This window comes from Parasteatoda tepidariorum, chromosome 8, assembly GCF_043381705.1.
Source record: "Parasteatoda tepidariorum isolate YZ-2023 chromosome 8, CAS_Ptep_4.0, whole genome shotgun sequence".
Taxonomy (NCBI): Eukaryota; Metazoa; Arthropoda; class Arachnida; order Araneae; family Theridiidae; genus Parasteatoda; species Parasteatoda tepidariorum.
In genome coordinates, this window is record NC_092211.1 from 30,005,552 (window position 1) to 30,030,268 (window position 24,717).

Genomic DNA, 24,717 nt, shown 5'->3' on the forward strand with positions numbered 1-24,717 from the left:
TCCCTTGTCTTCTGGATAAGGTTCAAAATTACAAGGCTACGGCGTTGAACATTAGTAGTCGTAAATCGAAAAATTGGGTCGACTGGTCAACGATGGCTATAAGATTAAATATAAAATAGTATAGTTTAATCAAGTTTAGGAAGTACTATAGTATGGTTTAACTAAGCTATGTAATAATGTTGCAGAAAGTTAAAGGATAATATGGTTTAACAAACACCAAAATTTTTTTTAACAGTGTATACATTTTTAACCCATACCGACCACTACCATGTTTTAACCATGTCCGACCACTATGATTTATATTAAACCCATTATACCCGGTCGGAAAATGATTTATGTTAAAAAAGCGATCGATATAGATCAAATATCATATACACTGAATAGATTTTTGTCTCTGTTACCTGCAATTTTAGTTCCATATAACATTTTGAACACTAATAATCTGTTGCGAAATCAATTTGAAAATTATCAATTAGAAGTCCTGCTATAAAAATGCTTTGAATCAAAGATTTCTTTGAAACAGTAAAAAAAAAATTTGCAAGAAAAATAAATAATTAAATATGCATCCGCTAAATTAATTTTCAATGCCAGAAAATAATTATAAATAAACAATTTAAACTATTGCGAAATAAAAAATGGAATTTACGAAGGTTGAAAATAATTTACGCTAAATTACCATTCTACCATTTAATACATGAAAATAGCGACTAATTTGTTAAATTTATTCCCCAAAAAAATAATTTCTGAATGCAAATAATGTTTATATTTTTTTTATTAACTTTTCAAAGTTTTGATAAATTTTTTCACAAAAAAGTCACTTTTGAATTTCAATTTAAGATGTCTCTATCTTTCATAAAAAATTTTAAGACAAAATTTCACTTATCACTTATGAATTAGATTTTTTCTTATTATTTCTGTTATTTTTGTCGAAAATATACAATTTATTTATGATTATTTTCATTATTTTCCCAATAGATGGCAGGGAGAAATACAATTTCCGGTCTCTCAATTTCCTGTATGCATTTTCGCTTAGAGTTCTTAAAAGTTGATCTTAATAAATCGAATGAACTGAAAAGGTGCAACTTTTCCTTGCTATTAGAGCAAGAGTTATAACAACTGAGAAAACTGATAGCAGTCAGATTGCTCCGAGGAATCATTTGAATTCATTATTGTTTACATTGTAGTGGAACTTCGACAACGTGTGTTTTTCGAGCTTAAACTGTCTATTTTTGTGTTTATTTTATGCAAAATGGTGCGAAAACTGAAATATCATGAACAGAAATTATTAAAGAAAGTTGACTTTATATCATGGGAAGTCGACAATACAATTCACGAGTTGAAAATTATGAAAAAATACTTCGTTCAGAAACGAGAAGATTATACGAGGTATGATTCATTAAAATGTATCATTTCCAATTATAACATGTCTATTTGCTAATTTTGAAATTTAATAAAATAATAATATAGATCATTATGCTAAATAATAATTGTTTTCTTATCATTAATTTAAAAAGTTGAATCTCTTGATAGCTGATAGTTGTACTTACCATTGGTAAGTGCTGTATGCTTGAAACATAATTAATTTAAGATTTTTATTGTTCCTCGGTTTCTTTTTTTCCTAGATTTTTATCAAACTTTGTTTCTCTACATAATTTATTACATATTGGTACAAAGTTTTTGGCTAAATGTATGAAAAGAACAATGGTCAGATAAACTACATTTTTTTTTCGTAGCTAACTACGAATACTCTATTAAAAATTCAGTTAACTGCAGCTAATTTTTTCTGAATGCAGTGACTACAATCGAATTTTGAAATGTTTACTTTACTGTTTTTAGAAGAACTTTGCTGGAGTTTTGAAGAATAAATTGGCTTATGTAAGCATGAGGAATTATTTAAGATATATATATTCAAGTTCGCATGAACCAGTCCAGTTTGTTCCTCTAAAAAAAATTTTTTATTCGTTCTATTAACCTACAACGTTTTATGCTTTTATAATTTAAGGAACACTCGGTAATTATCAAATATTTGTAGTTTTATTGAGTGTTTAAGTACTGTTATATTTCTTCTAAATAAAGTGGAAAATTAACAGACCAAAATATGTTCTCTTTCATCGGAATAACATGTTTCTATTCATTTAGAGTTTCAGCAGAATTCATTTTGTTTCAGAAAAAATTAACACTCAGATTTGACAATCTGACAGTTCAAATTAGATTGCAGAAGAATTTGAGCTGACAGGTTTATATTTATTGTTTATCTGTTAAATACAAGTTATAAAACATTATTAATCTTAGTAAAGTTTATAGAACAAAAAAAAATTCCTGTTTTTCTATTTGTCGATCGCACTGAAATAAGTATTATATGCTAACGATGGCAGTTTAGTATTATCATCATGAACCCCCCTGTGGCAGAATTTTTTCGAGCTATCTGCGACCATACCCTAAAGAACTAATATCTTTCTGCAAGATACTTCTAATAGTAACAGACATATAAGTTATTAATTTAAAATAACAAAAGCGAAGTTTACAAAGAAAAAAAAATTTTAATATGTATTTTTTAATTGAACATGTACTAATACTTTTTTTTTTAATTCTAACGTTATGGGTGATATTCTTGCATTATTTTAGAGTGGGGGGGGGACTCACATATTGTTTTCTTCTTAGCATTTTGTAAATAAACGTCACAAAAAAATTTAAATTCATGAAATCCATAGTACTTCTGGTAATTGCCGAAAAAAATATTGACAACGAATTTACGCGTATTGAACTTCTCAAATGTGTGGTTCGTTTCGAAATTGGGTTGTAATAAAAAATATTGTATTTAAAAACTATGGAGAAATCAATGGCAATAAACGCCAAAAATTAGATAGAATTATTGCCTTAAAATGTAAATACTCAAATGCACGATTCGAATTCTCCATATTGTTTGAAATATATCGAGATATTTAAAAACCATGTGAAAGTGAATTTCAATAACTGCCGAAAATATAATCCAAACATTACACCGATTTACGATACTATGGGTGTAAATTGAGAGTGTCAAAAAGTGGTTATCTTAATGCATGATTACAAGTAAATTTCTACAGAAAAGAAAAGTAAAATTGTTTGCCTTTTTCAAAAGAAAAATCTTTCCTCAAAAACTCTGTAATGTTCTGCGACAATGTCGCTGCGATTCTGCCACGGGGCATGAACCTATAAAGTAGCTGCTTGTTTCCATATTTATTTATAATTTTTTTTTTAGAAAATTCATTACACTTGTGATTTTGATTGAAAAATTTCTAGAAAACAGTAAAACAAGCAGTTATTACTTATCTTTAGGAAATAAATATAAAAATCTTGCTGCTCTCAAGCATCAAATGCAATTTTATTAACATTTGGCCACAGAGGCAATCTCCTTTCAGCCATTGAGAAGATCCATGTGAGATTTGCATTAATTTCTTTAGAAAAATTAGTTACATTTAAGCCTTGTTTCTTTACTAAATTAACATTAAAAGTATTTGCTAGGAATCGCTGTGAGCTAGTTTTTTTTAAAAGTAGAATGCTACACTATTAAAAAGTAGCTACTTCTGACACTGTAATCGAACGTACTATATATGCAACAATTTGTGTTGAGTAATGCACTTGGCGGTTTTAAGATTTTCTCTTGGGGATCATGAAGGTTAAAACTAGGCAATTTTCTAACCAACGTGATTGTGACAATGTGGTCAGTATCATGCTCAAGCTGCCTTTACTACCCAGGTACACTGGTGCCCATTGATCTGAAGCTGGGTGGGCTTGAAGCCACCATTAGGGTTTGAACCACAGCTCTTCACAATGACGATTCAGTGCCTTAACCAATGAGTAATCTCGGCTCGATAATGTTAGCATGACAACAATTATGCAGACAGTATTTTGCGTCAAGGGGATATTTCCATATTGGTTTTGTTTCACTAAGTTCTTCCTTTTCTTGCTATATTTATTTATTTATTTTTTGTCAAAATCGTCTTAGAATTTAGTTTTTTGTATACATAATTAACATAAGTAGATACATACACATTTATGCCTTACTACTGCTATGGCATCATTTTATGTTTAGTTGTATATTTCATTAAAGATTTTTTTACAGTGTCAGAGGAAGGCTGAATTTTGTGAATATTCTTCATGATGTTTCTATATTATAGATTTTTATTGAAGTACTTCATGGAAATGTTTGCATTATTTGTTATGGAAACAACAGTTTGTGTCTAATTATGTATTTCAAATTTTCTTAACTTTTTCGTTATTGTACTTCAATTGGTTTGAAAAAAAATTTAATCCATTTTTTTCTTGCTATCTAGAGGCCAAAAAAATTTGTTCAATTATTAGCTAGTTAAAAGTAAGTAAATTTGCATCTTTGTTTGAGATACTTGTGAAGATGGAGTCTTTGAAAATGTAGACGAATGGATAAAATAATGGAATAAGCATGGTGCGTAGCATTTTTAAAAAGTGCTTAAAAGTGCTTATTTTCGATTTTTGTTATTTAAAAGCCCTTAAAGGTGCTTTTGTCATTGGATGTTTTTAAAAAGTGTTTAATCTTTCCTTTTCAAAAATGAGATTTTTTTGTTACCATGTCAATTTTCGCCACATATTATGAAAAAGCGTGCTTTTCACATTGTTCTATTACACGTTTTCACAATCCATTTCGGCGTACAGTCGCTTCATAACGTATGAAAGTGCCAATCATTTTACATGTTTGGTGAAAATACTTGCGAGTACATATATGCGTCTACTGAGCTGGGTGCGGGGAGATTGTCTTCTCAAATGCAAACTCTGTAGCATTTTGCAAGATATTCTCAATTTCAGATTTCTTTTTCCACCCTCTGATATCGAACCGAAAAAATCTCTCAATCATTTTATAATGGCTAATGTAATTAAGAAATGAGTTCTTTGTCAGGAACTAGTTATTTTCTCATGATCATCTAAAGTCTTTGAAAATTATTTTGCATTTTGTTAATGTATATAGTGCTTAGAAATATTTCTTGAGTGCTAAAAAAGTATTCAAAAGGTGCTTATTTTTAGTTGAAAGATTTAGCTACGCACCCTGAATAAGCCTAATTAATTGTATATACATTTATTAGATGAGTAATCTTCATATATTTTTTATTTTATTGCAAATTTCTATTATACCTAGTTTTAAGTTTTTTAGGCTTTGATTTACCATTCTCAAGTCCAGTTTGATTATTGTTGAGATCAAAACAAATTTAATTCTATGTTGTAACTTTATGTATTGTTGTAACTTTATCGAATCTGAAAAAAATTGCTCAAACTGATGTACTTTAACTGTATTTTTTAACTATATAATGTATTTATAATTTACAATTTTTCTCATATCTCTTATTCATGGCCAAACATTTGATATAAGTTTATTTTATTTTTATAACGTATTTTGCAATATATTAAATGCTATCAAATCTGGTGTCCATGGGCAAAATTTTTAAATATTTTGATAAATTTTTTTCCATATAATTGATATTTTTAATTACTTAGTTTGGAGTACCGAATAAAATCTTATATTCAATTTAGCAGGTTTACCAAATTAGTTATTAGTATCAGTAATAATGAGCCAAAAAAGTACTTTATATAAAAATCTATCAAAATTATAGTTAAGCTGTAACAAATAAGTTATTATTAATACGTTAAGTTTTTTTATGTATGGACGTCTAAAGTTAGATGCTTTACAATGACTTAAGAAAAAAAAATTTATCTACTCACAAAAGTATTAAAAAAATTTTTTTGGAATAATTTTGTTTTTTAAAATAGGTAAACATTTGATATTTTGTATTTAAAATATACAACATTTTTAACAAATTGCAGCTTATGCTAACATTTTAAAACTTTGAGACAAAATAAAATTTTCTTGTCATTTGTAATTTTGTTTAGTTAATAGGGCTTTGTTTTATTGGTAGAACTATGGACTTTTGTTATATAGGTGTTTCAGTCAACTCGTATTCTTTAAATGATGTATAACTTTTGGGATGCCCATTTTCTTAAATTTTGCCCCTTGTCCAGGAAAATTATATTTGGATTCTATTATATAAAAGAAATCTGGTCAGTAATTATATATTTGTTTTTTATTTTTTCTTGCTAAATTTGCCACGTTGCTTGAACAATAAACTTGCTTAAATTTATTAAACAATTGTGAAACTTAAAACATTATTGTTCTAAAAAAATTACTTCTGTTTTAAGAAATAATTTTTTAGAATAATAATGTCATCACCATTAAGATATTATTCTTTTCATCAGTTGTTGTTACTATTCTTTCAAGCACACTGCAAATAATATCTATTTTCTTTTCAGATACAATCAGTTGTCTAGAAAAATACGAACCCTGGGTCGTGCAATAAAAGAATTAGATATGAAAGATCCTTACAGAAAAGAATCTGGCAATCGTCTTTTACAGCAGCTGTAAGTTGTATTTTTGATGTTTTTCTCTTTGATTTTGAGTAAATTGTTTGAATTCATAAATTTTTGGTGGTAAATATTAATCTTATTCGTATTCTTATGAAATATTGAAAAAGCAGTTTTGAGAATTTCTATCCTTGACCAGGTGTAAGATCGGAAATGAATATTTATTAGAAATAAATATTTTAGAAATAAAATTTAGCACATAGATAACAATAAAAATTATAAAAATTGAAAGTTAAAATAATTTTCAAAGTCCTCCACAGTTTGCAAACGTGGACCCAGCCCTGAGAAACCCTGTGGTTTTTTTTTTTTAGATTGGGCCCACTTGAAAAAACCCATCTCTAATTCACCCACCAAGTGGGATGTATATGAACGGATATATATTATATATATCCAATATTATGAAATGAATGTGATATTTTAGACGAAGAATGTTGACACAAATTTTTTAGTTAAAAAAAATTCTGTATTGATGATGTTAAAAGATAAAACCAAAATAGCCCTATTTTCTAATAAGATCTCCATTATAGATTGCACCTGTTTTCATCTACTCTGCCTTTTTGCATAAAAAATCTATATTTAAAGATGAAGTTCAGAGTGTTATACCCAGAATTCTGTATGAAACCATAATTTAGAATTTAAGTTGAAAGCCAAAACATTCTAAATTATTCACTGATTCTCTTATGACAGCTGGAATATATTCTGATTTTAGATTAATTCAATTTAAACTGCAAAATCAGTTAAGGACTGAATAGTTTTGCATAGCTACCAACTCTATTGGATTTTGCCCGTTTACTCCTGGTCTACTGGTTTAATTAAAATTCTCTTGGTTTTTGTACGTTTTAGAAAATTCCCTACAATTTAGTAAATTTCCTAAAAAATTCTCTATTGAAATAGAATTTTTGTACAGATTATTGCTTGCTTGCTTGCTTGCTTGTTAGAATATTTAAATAAGTATTACTAATACATACTAATAGTAAGTATTACTAATACATACTAATAGTAAGTATTACTAATACATACTAATATAATAAGTATTACTAATACATAACGAACCTCATTTATAGAAATCAGTTCAAAACTTTTTTCGTTCTGAAATGTTCAGTTTATTTTTTTTCAGAACTCTCTTTTTAAATTAATTAAATAAAATCTTTTAGCTATTTTTGATGAACTAAATGCCTATTAATATTCTAAATTATGAGTAATAATACATAATTGGGTTTTTGCCGTCAAAAACTGGTTTTTAACATGACAGTGGTAAAAACCGTGTTTTTACTGGTAAAAACTGTGTTTTTACTGGTAAAAACTGTCAAAAACCTACTGTTTTCTTTAATTTATGTCATATAGCGGACAATATATTATTTTCACATAATTGCCTTTATAATTGAATGTTGTAAATGATTGCTATTGATTTTGCAACTATATACATGTATTCTTATAGAAGGATATACATTCAAACAGAAATATTGTAATAAACTTATTGAAAATAGTGATACTTACTTTTATCATTATAGCTTGATTTGCAAAGGATTCAAAATTTTGCACTTCTTAATTGTTAGAAATAAACAAACAAGCAAAAAAGCTTGGAATTATTCATAAATTCAAGAGCTAAAAAGAGGAATTTAAAATTTGGCATTTCTTAAATATTAGAAATAAGCTAAACAAAACTTTCAAAACTTGTAACTACTAACAAACTCTTAAGTCAAGAATTACTGCTATTTTGTCAAGTTAAAAACTTTTATTCAGTTGGAAAAAAAACATATTAAACAAAACTTAATTACAAACAAAATTGCATGTTCAGTAGTCGGGGTCCCTGTGCCGAAGCATACGATAGCAGGTGACTGAGCAGGATTTTGCGCATTTTTCATTGCCCAGTCGATTTCTGAGTTTAGTATGGAGGAGTCCAAAATTCGAGAAGATTCTTTCAATGGATGCGGAACTGGATGGGCAAGACATAAGCTATCACCAAAACTATGGGTTTTTGACATGACGGTAAAAACTTGTAAAAACCGTAATGTGTCAAAAACTTGCCAACCCTGTTCATAACGTTTCAAGTATGTTTATTGTCAGTCATATCTGGAAAATATTGCAATTTTTCTATTTTGATGACTTTTTGATAGAAATCCCTACGATTCACTTTATAAAAAATATTTAGTACATTATACAACAATTATCATGAATTTTATGTTATTTCATGAAATCTGTTTGATTTTTTCTTATCCATGTTGGCAGCTATGGTTTTATTACTTTTTCAATATTTCAATAATAAGAAATAGAAACTTCTGATATTTTAATTTTTTAGTTTCTTCAAACTGTTGTGAGGACACTCGAGATTAGATTTGATTTATATTTTACATTTTAACGAGTACCCAAAATATTTTAATGTTTATGAATCTTAGCTATGTTTGCTAATAATTTATTTGATTAAAATTTTGTTAATTACAAAACAAAGATTAAATTATGTAGTGAACATAAAATTGTATCTATCAACGAAATGTGAATGCATATCGTATATATTTGTTCATGATATGTTCATTCCTTCATAATTATTAATTAAACTTAATGAGAAATTTGCATGCTCATTAAAATCTTAAATTATAATACTTAGATTGCTTTGAAAAGAAATGCTTTACTTTTTTAAAAAAATTTTCTAGTTAATTTGAAATTAAAGTCTAAAACAAAAATAAAACTTGATAATTATTTTATTTGTATGCTGTAAAGAATTCATATATTAAAAAATACAAATGTATTGAAAAATAAAATTTTTTTGTTGAACATACCATGTTCAACAAAGAGATAAGTGCTTTTTTTTCATGAATGTTTACAATGTTTCTAGAATTTTCATTCATTAATTTCAAGCCAATTATACGTTCACCTATAATTTTAAACTAGCCACATGACTTCGTATGCTTTACATTTTACATAGACTCATTTCAGTAATTTCATCATTATGCAATTTGTTATACATTATGAAAGAAAAAAATGACTGAAATAGTTATTCTCATAACTATTTCTTTTATTAATCCTTTTGATTACAATCAATCATTTTTTCATCCTGTATAATATCTTATGTTTATATTTAGTTTATATAAATTTGCATGTAGAATATACTTGAAAAAACTAATTTAACTCCAAGTGAAATTTGGTATTTTCACGAGACCCCCCTCCCCCATGGACTTGGTTTTTTCTTAAAAACCAGGGTTTTGGTAGTTCAAATAAGTTTCAATAAGTTTCTGGCTTGAAAAGTGGAAAAATCCTCTTCAGTTCTCCATGTCCAGAAAGTGTTCCAAAATAAGTTTTTACTGTGTCCATAGTTATAGTTCAATACTTCTTTGACTTTGTCCAATCATCTGTATAAGTAGACGAAGCGAAATATCATCTTCACAGGTCAGAGAACTATGAGTAATTGACTATTATGCCTTGTATATGTCTAAGGTCATCCCCATTAGACTTAGAATAATGAAAAAACCGAAATGAAAGTTCGTTAGGAGTTCGGGGAGGATAAAAAAATAAAATTAAAGTAACACGTATGATACTGGGGAGAGCTGTTGCACTAAGCCAAGCGAATTGTGTGGGAAATCATCACAATTCGTTTGGTTTCCAGCACTACACATTGGCAATAAATCACCATTTATTGCCAATGTGTTGATATTCATAGAGTTCTGTTCCTAATGTACGAACTTTAAGAACAAATTTATGTGCACAACATCAGTCACATAAACGGAATTATACCTTATGTTCTGCAACAAGAGTTATGTGATAAATTGAACAATCCCAAGAAACGAAAACATACTTGATAATGTAAAAAATTCATTTACTTCATACTTTTTTCACCTTAAGCATTTTTGAAGCAAATTAAGTTTTTACTTAATCAAAACTTTTCTTAATTGCAAATGTTCAGCGATAAACAGCTTACATTGGATACAGATAGATCACAATAAATTAAGCTGCTTGAGACAGCCAAGGCTGACCACCGGCTGCAATGCTTATAAAGGAAAATAATTCTATTTTTGAAAAAGAAAATCAGAATTAGATATCAAATTACGAAATGCCTACACAAAAATTATCAACAGGCCTGCAAAAATTGAGCTGTGACGAAGTGATTGTGCAGTACTATAAATGGCTGATTTTTATATTATACTACTGATTTCAAATATTTTATTAAATGGTCATCAAAAAGCTTTGTGCGAAATGGCTTAACAATTGGCCTACGCAGATTCAAGGTATTAATGTATAGTACGGAGAAAAACATTCCTGAATTACTTTTGATCTAATGATCGGATTTTCACCTACTAGGACTCAATCTTAATGGTTTGAGGGAGTGACATCAAGTATAGTGCAGGCGATATTTTAAGTTGCGAAGTCAGGCACAAGAACGTACTCTCTCTAAATAAGCATACTTTTTTTTTCGGATAGTGATTTTTGACCTTCAAACTATAGGGGTAGTAGTTCTCATGACCCAATAGTTTGGTCATGAGAACAGTCGAAAGTTTGAACTCCTTTATTTTTAATTTCACCATTTATTTGCGTATTTCGTTACATCTTGAGATATTTTTGAGCGAATTAAAACATTTTTTGCATACAATTATACAATTCGTTTATGCAAAAATAATTTCATGCAAAAAATGCTTTTTAATGATTATTTATTATTTAATTTAATTGTAGTCGAAAAATTTTGGAATTTTTAGGTATGCAAATTTTTACATCACTTAAAAAAATTTTTTTTAATTTTTATGGTAAAATAAAAAGTTTGAACTAAGTCAGTTTAATAGTTACTTAGAATTTTAACCTTTAAAAAGTTATGTTTTAGAATTTGGTTTCTTAAAAAATTATTCGATTGATTTTGTTCAAATTTTGCCACGTAAAATTACTGTACGTATTAATTAGATTCAATGATATTTCTTCCGAAATTAGAAAACTTTACAAATTATTTCACCTTTATAAAGGACTCAACAGTCTTATTTTAAATGTTTTTCTTTGTAAAAAGGAAGTAATTATGATAAATAAATTAAATCAGTCCAACTCTGTATATTATTCTTATTCTATCTCGTTTTTAGAATTTAAAATCCTTGAAATCTATAAAACATTTGTTTAATCTTAATCTCATCCTTTTTGTTTAATCTTCAAATGCAATTTAAAACCTCACCATTATTATAGGAGTTGAGAAACGATTATTATTTTTTTTCTTCTTCATTTTATCAAAATAATATCACTCGAAATTATCAACGATTTGATTTACCGCGATATGCTTTTAAAAACGCACAATGAAAACTAGACTGCGATTTTCTATTGTAGAAATCAAGACGATGATAGTTTTCTTTAGTTTCAACAGTGACCAAGTTCTATGTATTTTGTGGTTGGTAATCACCCTAAATTATGTGTTTGTCTTCTTTCTCATCTTCTGCAGATAGCAGCATTTGCGGCCTCTCTTCAGCGAGGGTGGAGACCTTCCCTCATAGGTGGAGGTGGGAAAAAAATGAAAGCAGATCTTTTGGGTTTCTTTTGTTATTGTGGTTTAGGCGAGATTTTGTTATTGTTTTTCTTCTAATAGCGATAGCTAATGATCTTTCACCACAGGGGTTACGCATATTCCAGGGGCTGCGTGTGGATATGTCTGGAACACACCTTTGATGGTAATTATTAGGTCTGGTATCAGTGGCCTGGTTGTTATGATTTCCAACTTAGTGTATTGTTAATGAATCATATGCTATGGCATTACGAGGATTGTTTTGATTTGACGATTTTGCTAGTTCAGTAGTTAACTTCTATAAAATTTTGTCTACGATGGATTTCGTTTTTTTTATTTTATTTATTTTTCAACTTTTAGATTATTATGTTATTTTCGCGATATTGTTTATCGTGCCTCAAACAATTCTGTTCATTTTTATTTCTCCTCTTAGAAAATATTGATTAGAATTTCTTATAAGGAAAAATAAATCATTAGACTTTTATTTTAAATTGTAATAAGTTGCAGTGTTTAGTTTACCAGCTAGGCGAGCCTTGAAAATGTGTGCCTGTTTTTTAGCGTTTTTTTTACCATTTTCTCATTTTTTCCGCAAAGAAAAAAAAATTATATGTTATCAGGTATATCTTTTCGCTTCAGTTACTTTGGATTATGCATTTAATTATTTTTCCATTTTTTGACTAAAGTAGATGATATTATAATCATGTGAGTTACAATACATATAAATAATATGTAAATATTTGTATAATTTAATTAAGGTTCATTCTAAAATTAATATGAATAGAATCAAATCTGTATATTATAACAATAATCAAATTATTTATTATAAGTCAATAATTTGAAGTTTTAAAACAAATTTGTGAGTGTTCACACCAATTACAATTTAAAATAATTTTCTTAGAAGTATAAGAGGAAAAGAAAGAAAGAAAGAAAAACGTATCACCTTCAAATTCAAATTTTATTCTGTAAATGTAAATTTTTTCCCTACATATTAGTGATAATTTTATTATGAAAATAAATGTTTGAATATCAAGCAGGATTCGATTTTTAAGTGCGGAAAGAAACTTATGTTTTAAACTGTAAATATGTTTTGAAATATGGAAAATAACTCTAACAAAATTTAAAACAATAAATGTAATTAAATAAATTTTTTAAATAGCCTAAATAGCAGCAAATCGAAATTAATGTTTTAATGTTGCTAAACGAAGAAGTTATTTAATTTGACATTCTTAGTGTAATATTCCTTTTTTAACTTGACATAATTTTCAGCTAATATTTTATTCATTTTCAATTATTATAAAACATATGTTCTTGTGAAATTTTATGAAATTACAATGGGAAATCATATTACTTATGAAATCATTGTATTGTATTGATTTTACCACTATCAAGAAGTATGTAATTTGATAACCAGTAAAATGTATGCATATTCAATACCTACAAATTGCTTTTCCACACTAACTAGTGCAATTTTAAATTTTCCCAAAAATAAATAAAATTTTGTAAAGGAATAAATATTTCTTAAAATTTAAAGAGAGCATAACAAGATCCTCAAAACTATGTTTTGATTCCAAAATGATTATTTTAAAGAAAAATGCAAGCAAAAAGATGTTTTCGGGTTTTCTGTTTTTATTCTTTAATCTAATAGCGATATCTATGGGTCTTTGGATTACGGTGTGTTGGGGGCACTAAAACAGCTATTATCGGTTAAGATATAGCCCCCCCCATGGCATATCCCCCTCTTTTCGCTAAAATCGTGAAGTTTAGGGTATTACGTAGTGTTGTTATTCGTGCCGTGTAGCACGCCGAGCCATTTTCCCATAACCTTCCTAGATCGTCGATCCGGTAGCCGTCGTGATCTGTGCACATCCGGGATCCCGGACTGTCCTAATCGGATTCTGAGGGACTGTATCCTAATTGAGAAATTATTCTATTACAACGAAGTTTTGCAATTATACGTTATTGTTTTTATTATTTATTACTAATGAATTATTTCTATTAGGGTTAGAATTTTTTTTTAAAAGACTTATTTCAATTCTTCAGCGTTTGCATACGTAACTGAATACGCCCTGAATGAGCTATGAAATAATGAAATTTAATTTTATTTTATTCAGCATTTTTTTTTTCACAATTGCCTCCCAGCAATGACTGGTCGATTCAAATTCCGCACCCAGCTCGCACCGACCACAGTGCTGACGAAAACTATCCTTAGTGGTGACGAATAATAGGTCCGTCAGCTGAGACTGTGAGGCTAACTGTGAGAGGTATTCGTGTTTTTTTCTCTGTAACTCAAATGCGGTCCTCAAAAATTCCTCAATGTAGGCAATTTTCTCTCAATACTTGATCCAGGAGTTCCCTTGTCTTTTGAATCGGTTTTAAAAATAAAAGGGTACGGAGTTGAACTTACGTAGTCGTTAACTCAAAATTGGGCCGGTTGTTCAACGACGGTTATAAAATAAAATGTGAAAGTTGAGTTGAGGTGCCTCAGCGGCCAAAGCACTCCCAAGTGCACAGGACTTGTTTAAAATATAGGTAACCGTCTATTTCGTTGCAATTAACATATAACTAAATGCTCACTGTTTTTCTGGGAAATATTGGCTGACTAAAAAAATTAAATGAAAAACAATGATAAATGCGAAACAATTACCGTTGCTGGTGAACAAAGCCTTCTAGTTTAGTAAATTTGTTTCAAATTTTTGTCAATTTTTTCTCTTTTTTTAAAAAAAATCTGTCTTTTTTTCCATTGCATATTCTGTCTAACAATATAAATAAATACACAAATAAATAACTACACAAATTTAATGCTAGTAAGATGCAAATCAATATTGAACTTTATTTACAACATATTGTATATAAGACATCATAAAATGTATCTCATATTTAAAAATAATTAAATATTTTAAGATGTGCATACAATAAAAATTAATCTTCTCTAATAGTCGCAGTGTTTTCTTTCATTAGTATCCGCTAAATTAGGAATTTTTAATTTTGAAAACAGGTTTCGCTGCTCATTGATGTAAAATAATAAACTGATAATATTGTATTTAATAACTTCTTTATTAATTATTGTTAATTTTCAGTTCACTGCTCAGGGGTCTGTTTAGAAGAAATTTGGGTCCGTTGACGGACCCTTCACAAAATATCTTTTCATAAAAAAATATTTTAACTTCACGTCTTCACAAAATATTTTACCTTCACAAAATATTTTAACTTAAGAACGGACCCTTCACAAAATAATTTATCTTTTAATCGGACCCTTCACAATTTTTTTTATCTTCATTATTGTTTTGCTAATCGAATAAACCCCTCCCAGGAAGGGGGGGGGGAGAAAGACAGATGTAAACGAACTAAATTTTGTCTTCGGCAGACACTTCTTACACTTGCAGACTTATTCGTCCGAAATGAATATTCTGCGTTCAGCAGTAAAAGCTAAATACCAAATATTTGTATGTTGCATCTGTAATTTAGTAGCAACAAATTGCTGTTTATTTTTTAAAATTTAATTATTTTAATTATAATTTTACAGTGTTGAGCGTAATCTTGTATGTCTTTACAATTTAAAAACCCCATTGAAAAAGTTTTTTGCAATAACGGGACCCTATTTGCACAAATTCACAAAAGCCGGACCCTGGTTGAAAGAATGGGACTTAACGTTTATTTTATATTCACAAATTGCGAGTAATTTTTTCACAATTTTACAAAAACGGACCTTTCATAAAATGTCCGGACAGACCCCTGTACTCTCCTTATACTTTATTTCAATTTACGAAGAATCCCCTTTTTATTTCGAATCCCACAGGGGGTAGGCCAAAGCACGATTTTTTCCAAACCTCAAAAAAGCTGATAGCGTATCATGCATCTTACCTTCAAAATTACCTTTCCAATGAGAATGAACTCCCTAGACACTGCTTTACCAATACCTGAAGGTGGATATGATTGAGTAGGGGATCCTTCCCCCTCCCACTATCACGTGCGATAAAAAATCGAACCCCCCTTTCTAAAGAAAGTTGTGTTGCTAACCTATAGGCACGAACTATAAGTCCCGTTTGAAAGTGTAGTGTAAAAAATATGATAGTTTACTGGGTACTTTGTGGTCACGATTTACTACTGGCGAATTTGTTTTGATGTCCTTATATCACACCCATCGCATTTGTTTTGGGGTGGTAAAGGGGCGGAGTTGGTTGGAGTTATTGATGTAATTTCATAATTAAGAACGCTTTAGAGCTGCTGGTTTTGTAGCGCCAACAAAATGGGTCTGGAAATCCACCTGGTATAAGAGCTAATTGGTTAATTAAATCGATAGCAAAATTTTGATGAATATTTCTCTAGAGCAATTAATTATGTATTAATCTATTTGTTAGGAATAAATTTATTATTATTATGATTGTTAGCATATTTATTAACTTTTTTTTTAGTTAATTTAGTGTTGAAGCTTTTTTTTATTTTAATTTTGTTTTGTATCGTGGTAAGAAACTATTTTTGTAGTTTAACTTTAATTATGCTGATTAATTAGGGTTTATCCGAATAATTAATCAACATCGTTGATAATATGAAATTTGCTTGAAAAGCATTCATTTAATAATCACATTGCTATAAAGAAATGTTATTTGTGCTGAAATCAGGGCCGGATTAAGAGGAGGGCTAAGGGGAAGGGAAGTTTTTAAATATTACAAAATTAGACCACAAACGCTTTTCATTTTGTCAAAACTGTGGCTGTTCTCCATATTGACGTTTTGCGCCATTTTCAGAATAAGTGTAGAGGGCGCTTGCGAACGATAGTTTAAATTTGACAAAACAATCACGAGTAACTATTGCAATCTCACAGTAGTTATGAAAATAGCATATTTATCAGAATAAAGCGTTATTTCATGCTAAATCTGTATCGTTTCCCCCCCCCCTTTTTTTTTTCTGAAACTCATATCTTATTTAGCAAGCTTTTCACATTATTCTGTTATTATTATTTTTTAATTTTGCCAAAACTGTTCTATCATTTCCGAAAGCAACTAAACTCGTTGACAGTTAATCTCTTTATCTTTGCCCGTTTACATTGTTGTCGATCTGAGTGCAATTTAATTTCATTTCGTGAATGTTACGAATTACGACTATTTATTTGTATACATATGAAAAGGAATTATATTTGAAAACGATTACTAATATATAAATTTATTTTTGAATTTAACAAGCGCGGTAGATTTGAGGTACTAAAAGAGTGATTGTCCATGAATACATTAATATGTTTTTTAAAAAAATCAATTAACAAATCAACAAAAGAATCTGATTTTTTTTAAAATATTTTTTTATATGCTACATCCACTTCCCGATTGATTTTAAATTTTATTAATTAAAAGTACAATTTCATGTATTTACTGGTTAATGATTTGACACTGTACTTTAAAAAATCTTCATCTAATTGGCAGTTGATTGACTAGTTATATTTATTTGTAACTTCCTACGGATATATAAAACAACAAAGAAAAACGTAGTTCAATGAATAAATGGTTCGACTTCTCCCCCCCCCCCTCTCATCGCTGCTTACAAAGCTACCCTTTCATAAAAATCACGTGCATATCAATATTGCTCAGTATTTATTCTTGTCATTAACGTTAAGACCATAAGCATATATTAAAACGCTGATAATATCAGCTTTGTTCAAAATGTCGGATCACGGGTGTTGGAAAGAAGAAAAAAACTGTTTGATTGTCGCGTTATTTTAGAAGTTGTTCATATTTCCCTTTGACATGTTAAACTCACTTTTGTTATGATGGTCTTTTTAAGAAGACACAAAGACTCTTTTGAAGTAGAAAAATGGAGTTACTGTTTACGAACCAAACAAGCAGTGAGTTCATTCCGTGCGAACTGTTCGTTTTTTAGGATTAATTTGATTTGTACTGTTGAAGTATGGGTTGCTCTTGTCAATTCAAAAGAAATGAAAATAGACAAAAGCACCCACCATCCATAGACTAATTTGGAAATTTTTTAATTTCGTTTTATGTATGCATATGTTATTGTGAACTGGGCATTTAATTTTGTAACTTCGATTTACTTGTAATACACCAATGGTGTTGTATTACTAGTTAAGGATAGTTGGCAATCTATCGCATGAAGAAATTTTGCCATGAGTTATTACACTATTTTTTAATTTTTCGTTGCGTTTATGTTTGTAAATTTTTTTTCTGGGTTTCGCTATAATGACTAAAAATTTAAAATATAAATTTAAGAAAAGCGGAATCTTAGAAAATTTATGTATGCCAAATTTCAAAATTGACTCCAAACTGGGAACTTTCATAGTTTTTAAAACTATGAAAATGTTTTTCCCCTAAATAACCTTTATTTGCTGCAAAAAAAAACAACAAAAAAAATAGCGAAGTGACTTCTGGTGGACAAAATTAATAAACGGATGTTCAACTATCGAGTTTAAATGGTCGATCCTACAGATGAAAGCATTGTTTTTTAGTTTATTTCCAGTTAACGACGCCATCTGTTGAAAAAATTATTAATTTCAAAAACGTAATTATCATAAATTTATGATTTCCTCAGCAGGGAGCAGCAAGTCGCACATTCTTACCTTTTGTTTATTCCTTAATTAATTTTTAAAATCGCCTGTAATTTTTTTAACACACTTTATGCTTTATGAAATAAATATTAAACTTTTTTTTTTAAAAAAAAACTTAATTATTTAGTTTAATGAATAATTTAATTTAAAAATAAAATTAATTAATTTAAAAAAAAAAACTATGAGAATGAGTTGGTTTTGACCATAATCGCAAACGGATTTGAAGAATATGTACCCAACTTAATGAAACCTTATAAATAAAAGGATCTTAATTTGGTCTTATCACAAAATATTCCGAATTCGTTAAAAAATTGTTCCAATAAAAATTAAGATGTTTGTGTTCATTCAAATTTATTAATTGGTCAAACAAAATTCTTTCTTATAAATAATAAGTAATTATTATGAGATTTTCTATTGTTTTTAAATGCAAATGAACTGCTTACATTTGTCTTGCATGATAGCATTCTCACCAAATAACAAATCAAGATTCAAGGCATACATATCAATTTTTACCACTTGACGAACTGGGAAAGCAATTGCAACAAATCTTCACTCTTGACAGACAATAAATAATTTAATTAATAGCTCATTTATTTTTCAATCATTATCAATCCACTCCTCCCTAAGATTAAACTGCTTAATATTCAAGATGAGAAACTTTCATAATGAAATTTAAATTTGATATTTAATTGTGTTGTGGGATACTTAGTATGGTGAGGACACGCCCATATTTTAATCTCATTGTCATGAAGTTCCATGTTCCTTATGATGCATCAGTCATAATTCGTCATTTTAGTCACGTTGGTGTTGTGGGATTGAATAAGATTTTCAATGTTTGATTGACAAAAAAATGTTAAAATTTTAATATTTCTGTACCTAAGGCGTTTAGTTATCAAAAATCATCTATCTTTTTTCCCCTACTCGGAATCAACTTATTACTGCCGACTAACCTCTGTGTATTACTTTTTTATGTTACTTAAAAAGACAATGAAAAGTTATTACTGCCGACTAACCTTTGCGTATTACTTTTTTTTGTTACTCAAAAAGACAATGAATTTAATAAAACATGTTAGTTTTTTTTTAATGGGATATTCTGAAAGCGTAGTTGTGTGAAAAAAATCTTTGATAGTGGATATTTTTCAAAATAGTGTATCGGTCAGAAAAAAAACTTCATATTTGCTATACAACCCTGGTTCCGTACCCTTACGGGAGTTTTGAAATGTTATGTAAAGGCGCTGGTGTTCCAAATCTTAACATTTAGAAATTAATTAAAAGGAATTCCAAGAGGCATATCATTTTTTAACGTTTTTATTTATGTAATCAGAAATAACATCGAGGATATCGCAAAAGCTGGGATGAGCAGTTATAGAAACTTACTAAGTTAACTCCAAAAGGAAACACTTCAAAATTACTTTGAATATTTGTTATTTTTCATCGCAATTTGATCTCATATCAAAATATAATTTTATTCTCATATAAGAAGCAATAAAGAAAACGAAAGAAATAAAAATATGACCACCGAAGCCGACGTCTTCAATTCTCATATATTTATTATAATTCAATTCTCTTAATTTATTCTCATATACTTATAATCATCTATATCTATAGACAAATTTATGAACATTCTAATACAGAATTTTCTAGAAATTAATCCAACAGACGTTTCTGTTTGTTTATATCTGACATATGAAACATAAAACCGAAGATATCAAGATGAGAGAATAGCTTGCATTGAGTTATAAAGTTATAGGTACAAAAACCCCATGGCAGAATCGTAGCGACCCGGCGAAATTGTCGTAGAACGTTATGGAAGAATTTACCCCGACCCGCCCTTAATTAGGGCATACGGGTATCGTAGAACGTTATAAAGTTCTTGAAGAAACATTTTTCTTTTGAACAGCAAAAGAATATAAAAAAAAATTTTCTTTTCCTTTCTACTGACATTTAAACGTAATATTTGAATCATGCATTTAGATAATCACTGTTTGATGCGCTCAATTTACGCCGATATTATCGTAAATCGATGTAATGTTTGGATTGTATTGTTTGCCGTTATTGATATTGATTTTCACGTGGTTTTTAAATATATGGAAAATTCGATTCTTGCATTTGAGTATTTTAGGCAATAATTCTATCGATTTTTTTCGGCAGTTATTGTTACTGGTTTCCCCATAGTTTTTAAATCCGCTATTTTTTATACGATATTATTTATTACAACAACCTAATCTTGAAACGAAACACGCATTTGAGGAGTCCGATTCGCGTGATTTCGTTGTCGATCTTTTTTTTTCGGCGTTTTACTACGGATTTCATGATTTTTAAATTTTTTTCATTGTGATGATTATTTACAAAATGTGAAGAAGGAAATAATTTATGCGTCCCCCCCCCAACAGAATTTAAGAATATTACCCTTAATATTATAATAAAAAATTATTGCATGTTTAATAAAAAAAAATTAAATATTTTTGTTTGTTTGTAAACGCAGCTCTTTAGTTATTTTAAATTAGTAACAAATACGTTTGTTATTATTAAAAGTATCTTGCAGAATGATACTAGTGTTAGAGTTTTGTCACAGATAGCTCGAAAAAGATTCTGACATAGTTCAAAATGGATGTTAACTAATTGCAGGGATGAGATTCTTCCGCGGATTCGCGGATTTCCGCTTTTTCTCAGATTTTTCCATTTTTCCCGCTAATTTCCGCTGAAATTTTTTTTTGCACAAGTTAAAATATTTTATGAGGAATTTAATTTTCCGCGGAGCGAAATTATTGAAGTCCTCATTCCTCCCTCTGAAGTTTCTCTAAAAATCATTTCCTTGGGATAAAACTGGTTGACCTTTATACAGGGATGAGATTTTTTTCGCTTTTGTCTCTCGAATTTCAGCCTTTTTATCAAAAACTCAGATTCTCTAAAAGTTTCGTTTTTTTTATTTATTTATTTATAAATATCCCGTTTTTTTTTTAAAAAAAATTCAGTCGTTGAAGTCAAATTATTATATTTATTTACGATTTTCAAAGAAAAACAGAAAATTCAAACTACGTCCTAGCTGCTAATCCTTCCGCATGTTTACTTATATTAGCTATTTTCTCCGATTTCACGCACAGAAAATAAGATTTTCCGTATTTTTTATCCGTCGGCGGGATAGCTCGTATTTTCGTAATTTAGACGTCGCTGCTTCTTGTATTCTGGAGAGAAAGCAAACAAAAAAAGCGAAAAAAAAAAGAGGTGGATTTGTGGTGAAAATATTTATTTGCTCATTCAATTAATCTTGTAAATTTTTATTTATTGTGTAAACAAAAAACAATTCAAACAAGCCTTTTAGAAATCCCAAGTCCAGACTCTGCAAATATCTCGATTTTTATTCACGCGATTTTAATATCAATCATCGATTTTCGTATTTACCTGATTTAAAAGTTGCGCATTGCAATTCTTATTTACGCTTTTTAAATATCGTACATTATGACTCGTATTTACGAGATTTAAAAATCTAATATCGTGTTTTGTATTTTTGCATTTTTAAAATCGCGATTTTATTATCAAACATCGATTTTCGTATTTACCTGATTTAAAAGTTGAACGTTGCGATTCTTATTCAGGCCATTTAAATATTGTACATTGCGATTCTTATTTACGAGATTTAAAAAACCAATATCGCGATTTGTATTTACGAGCTTTTAAAACCCTATGTAGCTACGCGAGCTTAAAATCCAATGTCGTGATTCGTTTTTGCGGTTGTAATATCGCGCGATTTTAAAATTATGCATCTTGATCTAAAAATTACGCATCATGATTTGTATTTTCGCATTTTTTAAATTCGATGTAGAGTTTCATATTCACGTGATTTAAAAGCCTCATATCGGGATTTATAATCACATGGATTACAAGTTTAAACAAAAATTTGACAAAAAAAGTGCGATTTATATGTATATATATATATATATTCTTGGATTTCCTCTTTCTTACTTTCTGACTACTCTCATCCCTGTAATTGAGTAATGGGTAAAATATAAGAGGTAGAGAATGTGAGCATTTTATTTTTCTACCGGCGTTGAATAGCAAGCAGATCCATTTTTGGGTTTACGATTATCAATCTTTAACTTCGTAGCCTTGTAATTTTGAACCCGTAATACTAAAAAATTGCTGGATCAAGCATTGGGATAAACTAACCTTCGTTGAAGATTTTTTTTTTACTCTCTTGATAAAACTAATCCGCATTGGCGTTATATTTTTAGAGGAAAACCTCTTACAATTAACTCGACGGCAAGGATACTCTAATCCAAACTCCGTCTGTCACTGAAGATATTTTACATCAGCATAGTAGTCGATACAAGCGGAAAACATAATTGGTATCGACTAACCAATAGGTGTAAAATTCGCTGGGATTTACACCTGCGCCACCTAATTGTAGACAAATTGAAAAAAAAAACATCTGATTTTTTTGCAAAAGTCGCCGGCAATTTGTAATGCCAGGCTGATTAGAAAAGTATTCTACGTATTTTTTAAGTTTTTTTTTTATCAACTAGTCAAGTGTTCCCCAACCCCCGGTCCGCGGATCAAATGGTACCAGGCAGCCCATTTCATTGAAACTGAATTTAAATTCCAAGGTTTATACCCCAAATTAAAAATATCTGGTAAGGAGTGGATCAGCGACCCATTTGTCAAAAAATCGGGCGAATCTAACATGTCTGTGCAAGAAGAAGATCAATTGCTGGAGATTGTAAATGATGGTGGTCCCGCAGTGGACTGATCGTTAAGACACGGTTCCCAGCAGATCACCGAAGTCAAGCATCTCTGACTACGTTCAGTGTGCGGGTGGGTGACCACTTGGATCTGTCTGCGTAGGAACCAAGGGTGTGCGGTATTGGTCCTCGTTAAACTGTGCTACCGTTAAGTGCTCGACTTCGCGCGCAGGTCGTCGGGCTACCGAAGCGGGGGTGCCATCCCCTCCGCAGAGGATCAAAATTGTGATGGCATGTCTTCGGATCATCCTCCGAGATGTTTCCCAGACCGTCGCCAATAGCCCATCGTGCAGCTCTAGTGCGACGTACATTAACAACAACAACAGCAAATGATGGTGGCCTTAAAACTACGTTCGAGAGACAACAACTCTGCCGGTGTTCTGGATTGAAGTCATGGCAGAATATCCCTAGATTGCCACCACAGCACTTAAATCCCTGTTGCCATTTCCGACAACCTATCTGTGTGAAGCGGGGTTTTCTGCAGTAACAGCAACCAAAACAAAGCAACGGAATAAACTGGACATAAGCAACACACTTCGGGTGTGATTGTCTCCGATTACAAACCAGATGGAACAGTCTCATTGCAAAGAAACAAACTCAGGGTTCTCATTGATTTAACGCTCTAGTAAATTAGAATGTTAAATCACTTTAATTTTTGGTGTAACTGTATTTTATTTTGAGGGCATGTTTAAATACAATTAAATTAAAATTAATAAGTCAAAATAATCTAAAATATAAACAGTCAACGTCCCCCCCCCCACAGCGGGCCGCTGTAAAATTATCAAACGTTGACAGGTCTGCGGTGATAAAAAGGTTGGGGAACACTGAACTAGTCTATTGCAATGAACTTATGCTTTTAGGCAAATTATAAAATGTGTTACGAATTACTCAAACTGATTTCGTTAGGCTCATTATTATAATCCTTTAATGAGGCTATTTACAATTAGACTAAAGGTATGTTAGCTGTCTGGGATAAGTCTAAAAAGAGAGTAGGCAGATACATTTAAATACCATAAAAAAATTTTTTTTTCTTATTTATTAATGAGATTTTAGTACTGCCTTTTGGATAATGTTAACCCGTTGTTTTAATCTCTTTTCTAACAACTTAGATCTATAATTGTGTGGTGGGTGGATTAAAACACACCCATATTTAAATCCCATTGTCATGACTTTAAGTTCCGTGTTCTTTAAGTATCGGTCATTATTACCCATTCTAATCACGTTATTTTGTGTGATTCTAACTTTCTTTGTTTGATTGATGACACAAATTTTTAATATTCTTAGACTTGAGGCATTTGATTATTAAATAATAGAACTTTCATTTTAAATTGGGTATACTATAGCCTACGTCACAGGTTGTGTTATTCCTACTAAATTTAACCCATGAACGGCATTTTCTGCGAGCCTAACTTCAAGCCACAAATAAACAAACGAAGTGTTTGATCGTTTAAATAGCTGCTCGCCAGATTTTATTGCATTATAAAGAAAAGTAATTGATATTCGATTTTTGATTAATAATTGATTTATGTGGATAGTGGCAT

At 29.7% G+C, this 24,717-nt stretch overlaps 1 protein-coding gene across 2 annotated transcripts in view; it reads left to right on the forward strand.

Annotated features, from left to right (window-relative positions):
- The first annotated feature begins 1,128 nt into the window (after positions 1 to 1,128).
- Positions 1,129 to 24,717, forward strand: part of LOC107442777 (U3 small nucleolar ribonucleoprotein protein IMP3) — a 91,534-nt gene continuing 67,945 nt past the window's right edge. The window contains exons 1-2 of one of the 2 annotated variants that reach the window (XR_011637538.1): positions 1,129 to 1,386; positions 6,313 to 6,420. Coding sequence is in view for 1 of the 2 variants with exons in the window: in XM_016056418.4 (XP_015911904.1) it covers positions 1,250 to 1,386; positions 6,313 to 6,420 (245 nt within the window). In the remaining variant the exon portion in view is untranslated. The remainder of the gene's footprint in view (positions 1,387 to 6,312; positions 6,421 to 24,717) is intronic. The other variant, XM_016056418.4, reaches the window with a different exon arrangement.